At 42.4% G+C, this 12,425-nt stretch overlaps 1 protein-coding gene across 4 annotated transcripts in view; it reads right to left on the reverse strand.

Annotated features, from left to right (window-relative positions):
- The window catches only part of UNC13B (unc-13 homolog B), a 400,249-nt gene that overhangs the window by 322,557 nt on the left and 65,267 nt on the right, over positions 1-12,425 (reverse strand). For all 4 annotated transcript variants that reach the window (XM_074952218.1, XM_074952216.1, XM_074952217.1 and 1 more), the window contains exons 2-3: positions 9,209-9,238; positions 6,066-6,165 (exon numbers count right to left, since the gene is read on the reverse strand). In XM_074952218.1, the coding sequence (XP_074808319.1) occupies positions 6,066-6,165; positions 9,209-9,238 (130 nt within the window). The remainder of the gene's footprint in view (positions 1-6,065; positions 6,166-9,208; positions 9,239-12,425) is intronic.

A 12,425-nucleotide genomic window follows, 5' to 3' on the forward strand; every position in this document is an offset into this window, starting at 1 on the left:
CCGGCAAAAACACTTTTTTGCCAGTATAACTGCTTCTCCACTAGGGCTTTTTCCAGCATAGCAATGTTTTTAAAAAAAAAAAAAAGTCACATCTCTAACTGACAGTTATGCCGGAAAAAGTTTCTTGTGCAGACCTACACTTCATCTCTCTGTGCCTCATGCATGCTTAACTGGTGTTTTACTCCTTTGCTTAATTACAAAAGACTACATTTCTAGTGTAAATTTAGGATTCCAACGTCCTTTACGCACTGATATACACTCTCTCATCCATACACAGGGATATTTCACCAACCACAGAAACACAGCTTCCTCCAGAGCAGATCAAAGCAGATATCGATTTTGGGCAAGTCATTTATTCTGTCTGCACCTCCGAGCCCCAAATGTATAAGAGGAAGATAGCCCAGCCCTGCCCTGCCTCCCTGGGATGTGCAAGAATAAATACATTAGAGATTGTGAGATATTATGGTGATGGGTGCCATATAAGTTCTTAAAATGGACACATATGTACATGAAAATAGAAGCATTTATCACCACTAGCATTCATCCCTTGGAGCCAGCAGCCAGTGTGGATAAAAAACAATGATTTTTTTTTTTTAATTTAAATTGGATTTTTTTTTGATAAAATGCTTTTTGAGGAAAAAACCTAACTAAAGATAGTTTTAATTAAGCTTTTGATATGGTCTCCCACAGTATTCTTGCCAGCAAGTTAAAGTAGTATGGGCTGGATGAATGGACTATAAGGTGGATAGAAAGTTGGCTAGATCATCGGGCTCAACGGATAGCGATCGAGGACTCCATGTCTAGTTGGCAGCCGGTATCAAGTGGACTGCCCCAAGGGTCAGTCCTGGGGCCGGCTTTGTTCAATATCTTCATTAATGATCTGGAGGTTGGCGCGGATTGCACCCTCAGCAAGTTTGCAGATGACACTAAACTGGGAGGAGTGGTAGATAAGCTGGAGGGTAGGGATAGGATACAGAGGGACTTCAACAAATTAGAGGATTGGGCCAAAAGAAATCTGATGAGGTTCAACAAGGACAAGTGCAGAGTCCTGCACTTAGGACGGAAGAATTCCACGCACTGCTACAGACGAGGGACCGAGTGGCTAGGCAGCAGTTCTGCAGGAAAGGACCTAGGGGTTACAGTGGACGAGAAGCGGGATATAAGTCAGTGTGTCCTTGTTGCCAAGAAGGCTAACAGCATTTTGGACTGTATAAGTAGGAGCATTACCAACAGATCGAGAGATGTGATCCTTCCCCTCTATTCGGCATTGGTGAGGCCTCATCTGTGTCCAGTTTTGGGCCCCACACTACAAGAAGGATGTGGAAAAATTGGAAAGAGTCCAGCAGAGGGCAACAAAAATGATTAGGGGACTGGAGCACACGACATATGAGGAAAGGCCGAGGGAACTGGGATTGTTTAGTCTGCAGAAGAGAAGAATGAGCTGCTTTCAACTACCTGAAAGGGGGTTCCAAAGAGGATGGAGCTCGGCTGTTCTCAGTGGTACCAGATGAGAGAACGAGGAGCAATGGTCTCAAGTTGCAGTGGGGGAGGTTTAGGTTGCATATTAGGAAAAACTTTTTCACTAGGAGGGTGGTGAAGCACGGGAATGGGTTACCTAGGGAGGTGGTGGAATCTGTTTGCATCCAATGAAGTGAGCTGTAGCTCACGAAAGCTTATGCTCAAATAAATTTGTTAGTCTCTAAGGTGCCACAAATCCTCCTTATCTCTTTCCTTAGAGGTTTTTAAGGTCAGGCTTGACAAAGCCCTGGCTGGGATGATTTAGTTGGGGATTGGTCCTGCTTTGAGCAGGGGGTTGCACTAGATGACCTCCTGAGGTCCCTTCCAACCCTGATATTCTATGATTCCAAGACTCTGTATAACTTTTCATGAGTGATGTACCCAAATACTTGGATACTAATATTTAAACTGTATTGTTAAATGTATTAACCTTAATTTGGGTTATTGCTGGCTATGCACTATGTATATCTTATGACTTTTAAAACAAACTTTGTATTGGGGATAATCTAAGCACTATACCCAGATGTACAGACACTTTTCTTAACTTGTGTTTTATATAATTTTTTTTAACATTGGCTTTAATACATTTTTAAAATTTGAATGCAGGGATAATGAAATATTATTATCCTTACGGTGTAAGTAAAGTGCAGGAAAACTGTACTTAGCATGCCCTGATTGAGAGGGGTAATCCTAAACTGAACCTCACTTGCTAGGCAGGGAGTAGGGATATCAAATCCCAGTGAAGACAAGAATGGGTAGTGTGGTGGCAGGTGTCCTGACCTGGTGGTGTACACTTTGCCCAAAGAGTCCTAGATGCCATTTGATCTGCCCCTTTCCGTTTTTGACAGAGCTGATTGAACTCAATTGAGAGTCCTTGTTTCTGGCTGGTGATTCCTAGAGCTGACATCACTGCTGAGCTAGGGGCTAAGCCTTAGACCTTGAATGGGCACAGTCAAAGACAACACAGAGACTGCACTGAATGCGAAGTTCCCCACTACTTGCTGAAATCACTAAGCCCTGAGGCTGAAATCACTAAGACCTGAGTTAAGCGGAAGAACCTCAGAACGTGACATCACGGGAGCAACAAGCAGCAGCAGAGAGGAGCAGCCACAGAGCAACGGCAGCAGCTGTGAGCCAGTTGCAGAGGCAGCAGCAGAGGCATTGCTCAACACCTTCCCGCACCCCGGGGTAGGAGGTGAACCCTGTGAATGCACCTCTGAACTCTGGGTCAGTACTAACCAAGGACAACCAACTGTGAGCGGGGTACAGCAAAAAGGAAAGGGGAGTGATGTGTTAATGGGACATTCATTGGTTGGATCTTCCCACCGTAAGGTGGGAAGCTGAGGCAAAGGACACTGCCCAACGCACTGTAGGGTCATGTTTGCTTAGGGTCAGGTGCTTTTGAATGTGATTGTGGTGTTTTCCCAAATTAATGCTGGGTTCCCTTTCCCTTTTAATAAAAGTTCCCTTTCCTTGTGCACAGGGTTGGTGCTTGCAAGTGGGGAAGCATTGCCTCCAAGGGGCACCCAGGGTTGTTATTAAGGTTTCCCAAATTACTGGGTGGGGGCTCAAGTCGGTTCTATTTTGTATTAAAAGGAACCCTTAGAGATCAAACCCAGCCCTTCTTGCTGCTGACTCCACCTAGCAGAAGGGTTATACACACACACACACACATTTTTCTTTAAAAAAAAAAAAACAAGAACATACGTAAACAGGATTTTCTCATGTTTGAGGTTTTTATGAAAACATGTTGTATGTTTCAACCAAAACCAAAAAGAATCCAATGTTGTTTATCTGTATGGCAAACAATTCAGTTTTCAAAGATCCCTTTATAGTATTTTTATCCCACAATCAAAACCTGGTTTACAACACTTCAAAGCAAAGAGGACTAAGTTAGCTTGGGAGTCCAGCTTTACTACAGTGTCAGTAAACCAACACAAAATTTCTGTTACCAAACGGGGCTGATGTAGACCTATTCAATGCTATTAAGAATGACCAGTGTCAAAACTTCAAAGGAAATACAACAACTCTTCAGATTAACCCTCAAAGCCATCAAAACACAGCACGCTGGCAAACAGTCCCAGTCAAGGAATTGTCAAGGCCTCATCAATACGCAGAGGTACATGTGTATTTTTAAAAAAAGGGAAGAAGGAGGATCCTGGGAACTACAGGCCAGTCAGCCTCACCTCAGTCCCCGGAAAAATCATGGAGCAGGTCCTCAAGGAATCAATCCTGAAGCACTTACACGAGAGGAAAGCGATCAGGAACAGTCAGCATGGATTCACCAAGGGAAGGTCATGCCTGACTAATGTAATCGCCTTCTATGATGAGATTACTGATTCTGTGGATGAAGGGAAAGCAGTGGATGTATTGTTTCTTGACTTTAGCAAAGCTTTTGACACGGTCTCCCACAGTATTCTTGTCAGCAAGTTAAAGAAGTATGGGCTGGATGAATGTACTATAAGGTGGGTAGAAAGTTGGCTAGATTGTCGGGCTCAACGGGTAGTGATCAATGGCTCCATGTCTAGTTGGCAGCCGGTGTCAAGTGGAGTGCCCCAGGGGTCGGTCCTGGGGCCGGTTTTGTTCAATATCTTCACAAATGATCTGGAGGATGGTGTGGATTGCACTCTCAGCAAATTTGCGGATGATACTAAACTGGGAGGAGTGGTAGATACGCTGGAGGGGAGGGATAGGATACAGAGGGACCTAGACAAACTGGAGGATTGGGCCAAAAGAAACCTGATGAGGTTCAATAAGGATAAGTGCAGGGTCCTGCACTCAGGATGGAAGAACCCAATGCACAGCTACAGACTAGGGACCGAATGGCTCAGCAGCAGTTCTGCAGAAAAGGACCTAGGGGTTACAGTCGACGAGAAGCTGGATATGAGTCAGCAGTGTGCCCTTGTTGCCAAGAAGGCCAATGGCATTTTGGGATGTATAAGTAGGGGCACTGCCAGCAGATCGAGGGACGTGATCGTTCCCCTCTATTCGACATTGGTGAGGCCTCATCTGGAGTACTGTGTCCAGTTTTGGGCCCCACACTACAAGAGGGATGTGGATAAATTGGAGAGAGTCCAGCGAAGGGCAACAAAAATGATTAGGGGTCTGGAACACATGACTTATGAGGAGAGGCTTAGGGAACTGGGGATGTTTAGTCTGCAGAAGAGAAGAATGAGGGGGGATTTGATAGCTGCTTTCAACTACCTGAGAGGTGGTTCCAGAGAGGATGGTTCTAGACTATTCTCAGTGGTAGAAGAGGACAGGACAAGGAGTAATGGTCTCAAGTTGCAGTGGGGGAGGTTTAGGTTGGATATTAGGAAAAACTTTTTCACCAGGAGGGTGGTGAAACACTGGAATGCGTTACCTAGGGAGGTGGTAGAATCTCCTTCCTTGCAAGTTTTTAAGGTCAGGCTTGACAAAGCCTTGGCTGGGATGATTTGATTGGGGATTGGTCCTGCTTTGAGCAGGGGGTTGGACTAGATGCCTTCTGAGGTCCCTTCCAACCCTGATATTCTATGATTCTATGATTCTATGCAAACATCAATGCCCAAGTGAAGAACTGAGGCCAAAGACACCCCTCTCAACTAAGGTCACCATTGCACGTGAACCACAAGAGCCACAAGCCCTCATCATCTCTAAGGGGTATTGGACACTTGACAGCTTCAGCCACATGGCTATGTAGTAGAACACTGGGGAACTTGAAGAGAAGAGGATAAACCAACAAGGCATCCAAGACAAAAATCAAAGCCCTCAGTGGTGGAGAACTATATCTGGCTTTAACAACTGCAGTTTGGAACAACAGATCCTTTGCTGGAAGCAGTAGGAAAGGAGCTGAAGAACATGCTAAAAGGCACTAATGCAATTGCAGCTGATCTCCAAACAAGACTTCTCTACAGATGCCTCAAAGGGTCACAAATCTTTGAAAGCTATAGGAGGTTCCGCAACATTGCCAGCTTCGAAGCACAGGACTCAAGAGCAGGAATCCAGTCCATCTGGCGTCTCTATAGAATGTCAATCCGTGGATTGGTCCTACCACAGCACAGTGAGCACTCTATCCCGACAGCAGAGGTTTCACAACCTTTCCATAGATTAAAGATCTTCTCATGGGCCACCTCTCATTCACTGTACATCATCCACCCTGTATAATGAATGAAGCAGGAGTCTATACAATAGGGTTGCTAACTCTGACAAACTATTCCAGGAGATGTTGACGTAATGTCATTTTCTTAAAATATCCTATTAAAATCTCCCAGGTTGCTTTCAGTAGTCACCTGGAGATTGCTGACAATTCTGGGAGACTCCAAACCAATCCTGGACAGTTGGCAACCCTCCTATACAATTAAAATTACTGTATTACACATACATACAGTGAGGCAGATTTCACTGGCAGCCTACATTTTTGACATTTCCCGACTTACGTACTTGATTTTAGAACAGTAAGAGAATCTTAAAACAACCGTTTGTATCAGTAACAGTTGGTCATGGTATTTCTTTTCAAGGGTTGATCTTTCTATGCACATCTAGTTGTTGTACAGCACCGTACTTACAACATGAAGTCTTGTTCCCAGCAGGGCTGGTCCCCTCGCACGGCAACTGTTGTACTCTTCACATTTTGCACTTTCAAGGTCACGTAGGTATTGAATTTATCTAAACAAAGAGTAAAATGATTACTTTTTGCTATTACTATCTCTTACAAAATCAACATTGTAAAGCTGCTCGTTGTTATACTACACACAAAAAGTGCTATTGGTGGGCACATTATCTGGCGGTGGGCACATTTTCTGGCTATTTATCAAGTCCATAAGAAAACGTATTTGAAAAAAATCTTTCATGGATTTGCATCTTCCACAAAAATGTTACCCTCAATTTCTGAGAGAGGTGAGATTCATACAGGACTGAATAAAATCATTTTCTCTCTAAACTGAGGACAAACTATGATCATCTACAGTAAGTCATCCGATGAAGTGAGCTGTAGCTCACGAACGCTCATGCTCAAATAAACTGGTTAGTCTCTAAGGTGCCACAAGTCCTCCTTTTCTTTTTGCGAATACAGACTAACACGGCTGTTACTCTGAAACCAGTAAGTTAACAGCAACTTTAAAAGAAAATATCAAATCCTGAAGAAAAACAAATACAAGTGACTACTTGCCCAAAGGCAGGTGGGGGAAACTAGACCTAAAGGCCAGGACATCATCTATCCCTAAACAGATGCAGTAACCAAAAATGTGTACAACATGCACTGAGGGACACAGTCTGAAGTTAACCAAGATATTCTCATGAATCTGGATCCTCCTCTGTGACACTATGTATAAGGGTTTCTGAGAACAAGTTAGTGAAAAAAATATATTTTGAAATTTATGCAGCTTAATACTAAGCCAGCTGTAGTAAAAGAACAAGCCACATTGTCATGTTTTGACAGTTTGAGTTTAAAATATATATCTCTGAAAAAAAGCTAATTAACTTGTAGTATTTCTACCCAACACAATTCCGAACCACACCTCCTTTGTAGCTGCTATTTATTCCTTACTAGCCATAATGAAAAGATGTGTGGGTGTAGGCCGATATCAAGATATCACCCAGCAATCTGAGAACGAACAAGCTCCCATTTAAGGAGCAGTTATTGCCTGAGGCACTCAACCAATCACATCAACCTCTGCACAAGTCATGTACTAAACAAGCAGGGTGTAAATTTCAAAAGAGGAAATATTTAAGCAATGCAGTGTCCCAGCATAGCTATTCTCAAAAAAAAGTCAGATCATAGTCCATTATTACTCAGATTCATGATCAAAACTGCAGACTGGTGCTGCAGGCTACACTAGCATATCCTAGCAATTGGCCACACAGACTGATTAGGAAGACTTCTGCACTCTTAGACAAGAAATCAGAACTGTGATGGACTGTAACTGAGCCTACTGTGTACGGGAATTGTGAAGTCAGACAGTACCCCAGAACCAAAAGGATGACAGGGAAGCAGCATAGTCCAGTGGTTTAGACAAAATTGGGAGTCATTGGACTCTGGGTTCTATTCCCAATTTTACCACTGTCACACAATAAGATGCTGGGTATGTCAATGAAGCCATGCACAGCTCAGCATGAGTCCCGTGTAGCGAAAGATTATGCAACCATACAAATCACTGCATAATTGCCTTTGTTTTCAGGCTGCCACATAACTATGCTCCAGAAACTGTTTTCATTTCGTTAAAAATTAAGTGCCTAGCCCTTGTTGCAAATATAATCTTTAAAACATGAATAAAATACAAAATGTGTGCAGACTGCTGGAAACAATAATTCTGGGGAAAGTATGAACTGCTCTCATTCATCTTATATAGGGAATTAACTCTGAAATTTAATACTTTATGTGTAAACAGTACTATTTCACTGCCGATCATTTTAGTAGAAATATTCAGCTACTGTACTTCATATTTGAATACAATTCTCGATACTGGATCACTTTGTAGACTGTAAGCTCTTGGGGCCAGGGGCTTTTTTTTTTTTAAATGTGTTCTACATTATGTGTACACAATGCTTGGCACAATGGGACTCTCGCCCCCAATCAGGGCCTTTAAGCACTATGATAATAGAAAGTATTAAACATTTGTTATAGCAACACCAAAAGGGTTCAGTCAGGATGAGGGCCCCATTGTGCCAGGCCTTGTTTTCCAGTTAATCATTGGAACAACTGACCAAAGGCTGTGGTGGATTCTCCATCACTGAACATTTTTAAGTGAAAACTGGCAGTTTTTCTAATAGTTTCTCTAGTTCAAACAGGAATTAATCCAGGAAAGCCCTATGGCAAATGCTATACAGGAGATCAATGGTCTCTTCTAGCCTTATCTATGAAACTATTGTATCCAGAGAGAGTCTCTGATTGGGAGAGTTTATATTAGAACGGGGTGCCCAACCTATGGCCCACGGGCCATACGCAGATAACCAGAGCATTTCATAAGATCCATGACCTGCTTCAACACAATATACTAACAGCCAGTTCATTTGCGTTTTGTTGTAATATTTAAGTCATGTTAGTTTACACAAGAGTGTAAATAGACAATACTGTACATAGAAGCAACCTATCTAAATACATACAAAACAAGCAGAAAAAATATAAACCAATACAATGACTTAAAATCTTATTAAAATACGTAGAATCTGTTTGACCCACACAAGGTTGTGCTTGGGTTTATGTGGCCCTCCCGGGTAATAAGGTTGGGCACCACTGAACTAGAAGACACGCACAGGGGTTGGGGACGAGACCTATAACATACAAGCCAGAGAACACGGTGACTTTGGCCCAATTTTGTTGCTTACATGTTTTTTCGATGGAGGCATTCAAGTTTTGTCATCACCTTGGGCAGGGCATAGGGACTGGCTGGAGTGGAGGGAGCTGGTAAGAATAATGGAGTAGGAAGAGGAAGGAAGCTCATCACTCACCCAGCCACGGTTAGCAAGCAGTGTTCCGTAGGCAACGCAGCAGAAGAGAGTCTGAATGAGGAATTTGAGGGAGGATAAAGTAGTGCCTGTTTTGGATTCCATCATGAAATCTCTCATTCATAAAGGGTAGCATGGAAGAAGCACAAAATTGCTTGAGAGAAGAACTGGCTGGGGCAGGAAAGGTTGGGAATGTTGGCCAAGCGAAGGCAGCTGTCAACCTCACAGGTTAATGACTGTTTAGAGCACGAAAAGTCTAGCTTACCTGGAGGCCCCTGGAGTTTTGCTTTTTTCACTGTGAAGAAAAAAAAATACACATTTAGTGATTTTGTCATAGTAACCATTTTATTCTAGGCATTACACAACACAAGATCTGTCAAGCACTCAACACAGGACTGCGCGACAGGGGTTCTGATCCCATTTTTCATTTTATAACAAACCTGTGCCACAGATTTCTCCTGTAAACTGGGGTAATTAGCTCAGAAAGGTAGTTGTGAGGATTAGTTAATGTTTGTACAGTACTTTGAAAGTCATCATTGACTTTACATACACATAATAACTGCACTTAAGTCTCTTGCAAACCAGAAGCTATTAGCATTTGAGTATTCCATACCATCTAATTTGTAAGTTAAAGAAGCAATCCTGAAAAAAAAAATCTACGTTCTATTCTCAAACTGTGGGTGAGTACAGAGTAGAGGTGGTTGGGACATTTTTGATCAAACGTATTTTTGTTTCAATATGTTGTATCTAAGCTCAAACATTTCACTCAGACATATCTGATTCCACCAGGAAGGTTTCGGAGGTCCATGACGGACACTCTAGTCATTTCCAGAGCGTTAGAAAAATGATTTTAAAAAAATCTGATCTTTTACACAATTCTGTTTCACAAAAATATTCAAAGTTTTGGTTTTGTTCCAGTGAGGAATGAAAACAAATTCCAAGACTTTGAAAGTTGTCGCAAAATCTTTTCCATGCAGAGATGCCAGGTCACATGGTTCTGGCTCTTCCTACATGTTTTCAACCGCTTCTACAGTCATCTAAAGATATTCAAGTTTCAGAGTAGCAGCTGTGTTAGTCTGATATTCAGTAGAAGATGCTGGGCACTTATAAATGCAGCTAGGACTCGAGAGGCTAACCAGCCTTGGCTCAGCTCTTCTCCCCCACTTTTGTCCTGGTTTCTTAGATGTTTCCAGCAGTCATCCTGGGCAGGGATTCAGTGAAGAATGAACCCTGATTAACTCACTTCCCTGCCTTAATAGGATTTACATATGGCAGGAATCCTTTGTTTCCCATTAGATTCCCACCTCCTATTAGTGGAAAAATACTAGTAGTCCAACATGGAGTCCAGTACCAGGTGACATGATCACATGATTCTGCAGGTTTCAGAGTAGCACCTGTGCTAGTCTGTATTCGCAAAAAGAAAGGAGTACTTGTGACACCTTAGAGACTAACCAATTTATTTGAGCGTAAGCTTTCGTGAGTTACAGCCGATGAAGTGAGCTGTAGCTCACGAAAGCTTATGCTCAAATAAAATGGTTAGTCTCTAAGGTGCCACAAGTACTCCTTTTCTTTTTATGACTCTGCAGTGTCAAAGCAGTCATGAGTCAAAGGTTGTTTGCAGCATCTCAGGAAGGTGGGAGATTAGCATCTTCAAAGTCCTAGTATTCTCCCTAATTGCCCATCCAGGCTGATGGCATTCTGTCTGGCAGACGTTCCCCAGGTGTAAGCCCACTTGGAATTGTTACATAGTCAATATTCTTAACTTCAGATTAAAAAATGATACATGCATACAAATAGGATAATCATATTCAGTAAATCAACCTTTCCAGTGATAGCTTACATGATCCATCTTGCACACAACACATCTTAGTTATGCCATATTCATATCATAACAATATCTCTGAAGAATATGGGGCATAGTGTCACATGAATAAACAGTTTAATTGTTTATATGCGCGCGTACACAGTTATAAACTTGCTTCTAGCAGGCCTTAAAAAAGGTTTTCAAGAGGATCTTCAATGAAGACTGGGTGGCAATCAAGAAAGCTAGTTTAGGAAGGATGTTCCACGAACAAGGGACAACATAGAAAGAAAGCACCATCGTCTCATTAAAAAAAGATACACTGATAGCTTCTTCAAGGAGTAGGTAACATGTCTAATTCACGTAGTTTAAGAAGCAAGAATAATTATAACGTTACCATATTTACATTGTTTAGTCTGCGGAAAAGAAGAATGAGGGGGGATTGGATAGCTGCTTTCAACTACCTGAAAGGGGGACCAAAGAAGATCGATCTAGACTGTTCTCAGTGGTAGCAGATGACAGAACGAGGAGTAATGGTCTCAAGTTGCAGTGGGGGAGGTTTAGGTTGGATATTAGGAAAAACTTTTTCACTAGGAGGGTGGTGAAGCACTGAAATGTGTTACCTGTGGAGGTGGTGGAATCTCCTTCCTTTGAAATTTTTAAGATCAGGCTTGACAAAGCCCTGGCTGGGATGATTTAGTTGGGGAGTGGTCCTGCTTTGAGCATGGGGTTGGACTAGATGACCTCCTGAGGTCCCTTCCAACCCTGATATTCTATGATTCTATATATTTGTATACATTTCCAAATGCATAGACAGTCTACCCATGTTATTTTTCCAGTGGATAAGGGCCATCTCTCACTGGTTGGGGTTTTACATATGTTGCACTTTGACAAGCTCACAGACTCACTGGCACTATAAAGTATGAACACCTAAAAAAAATATCTTCAAGTTCCTGCTAACTTTTCTAGTACAAATGCCATAGCATTTACAAGAAAACATACCTAATCAGCTGAAAGGTAAGACGCACCTGAGAGTGAAAATGGCTTGAGAACTAAACAAGCAATTACCTTTTCTCCAGAACAGAACACTTGTGCTGGAAGGCCATACTGACTGACCATCAAGCAAAATATTTCTGTGTACAGACAGTAATAATGAATACTGGCAGTTATGGAACCACCAGAACAGAACTACAAGAAAAGGTCAGTTGCCAGCATCTCATCCTAACACTGAAAAATACTTTACAAGTATATATATTCCGAGTCGAAAGGATAGGATCTGTGTAACGTTCTCTCCATACAACAGGACAGGAATATTTCAACCAGAAGCTAGAACTGTTCTGCTAAAGGCTAGAACTGCTGAGAGGTGTGTGTCTATAATGCGTAATATAAAAAGTGTGAGCTCATGCACACTGTTCCCCAAAGGTGGAATCTCAGATGATGCTGATGCTGTGTAACAACTGGTACAAACAGATATACACCACACAGGTCTAAGGATTCCAGGTGACTCCCTGGGGTGGCTGATCAACTCCTCTTTGAACCACACAGGTATTGAAGCTGCTTAACAATTTCAAGTCTGGCACAGGGCAGCCTACCCACTTCCCAGCTGACTATGGGGACAAAGCATGAAGACAGGTGCTCTTTAGGATCCTCTGTCAATGCTCCTAGGGTGAGGTGATGTTGA

Source organism: Natator depressus, chromosome 5 (genome assembly GCF_965152275.1).
Source record: "Natator depressus isolate rNatDep1 chromosome 5, rNatDep2.hap1, whole genome shotgun sequence".
In the NCBI taxonomy this organism is placed as follows: Eukaryota; Metazoa; Chordata; order Testudines; family Cheloniidae; genus Natator; species Natator depressus.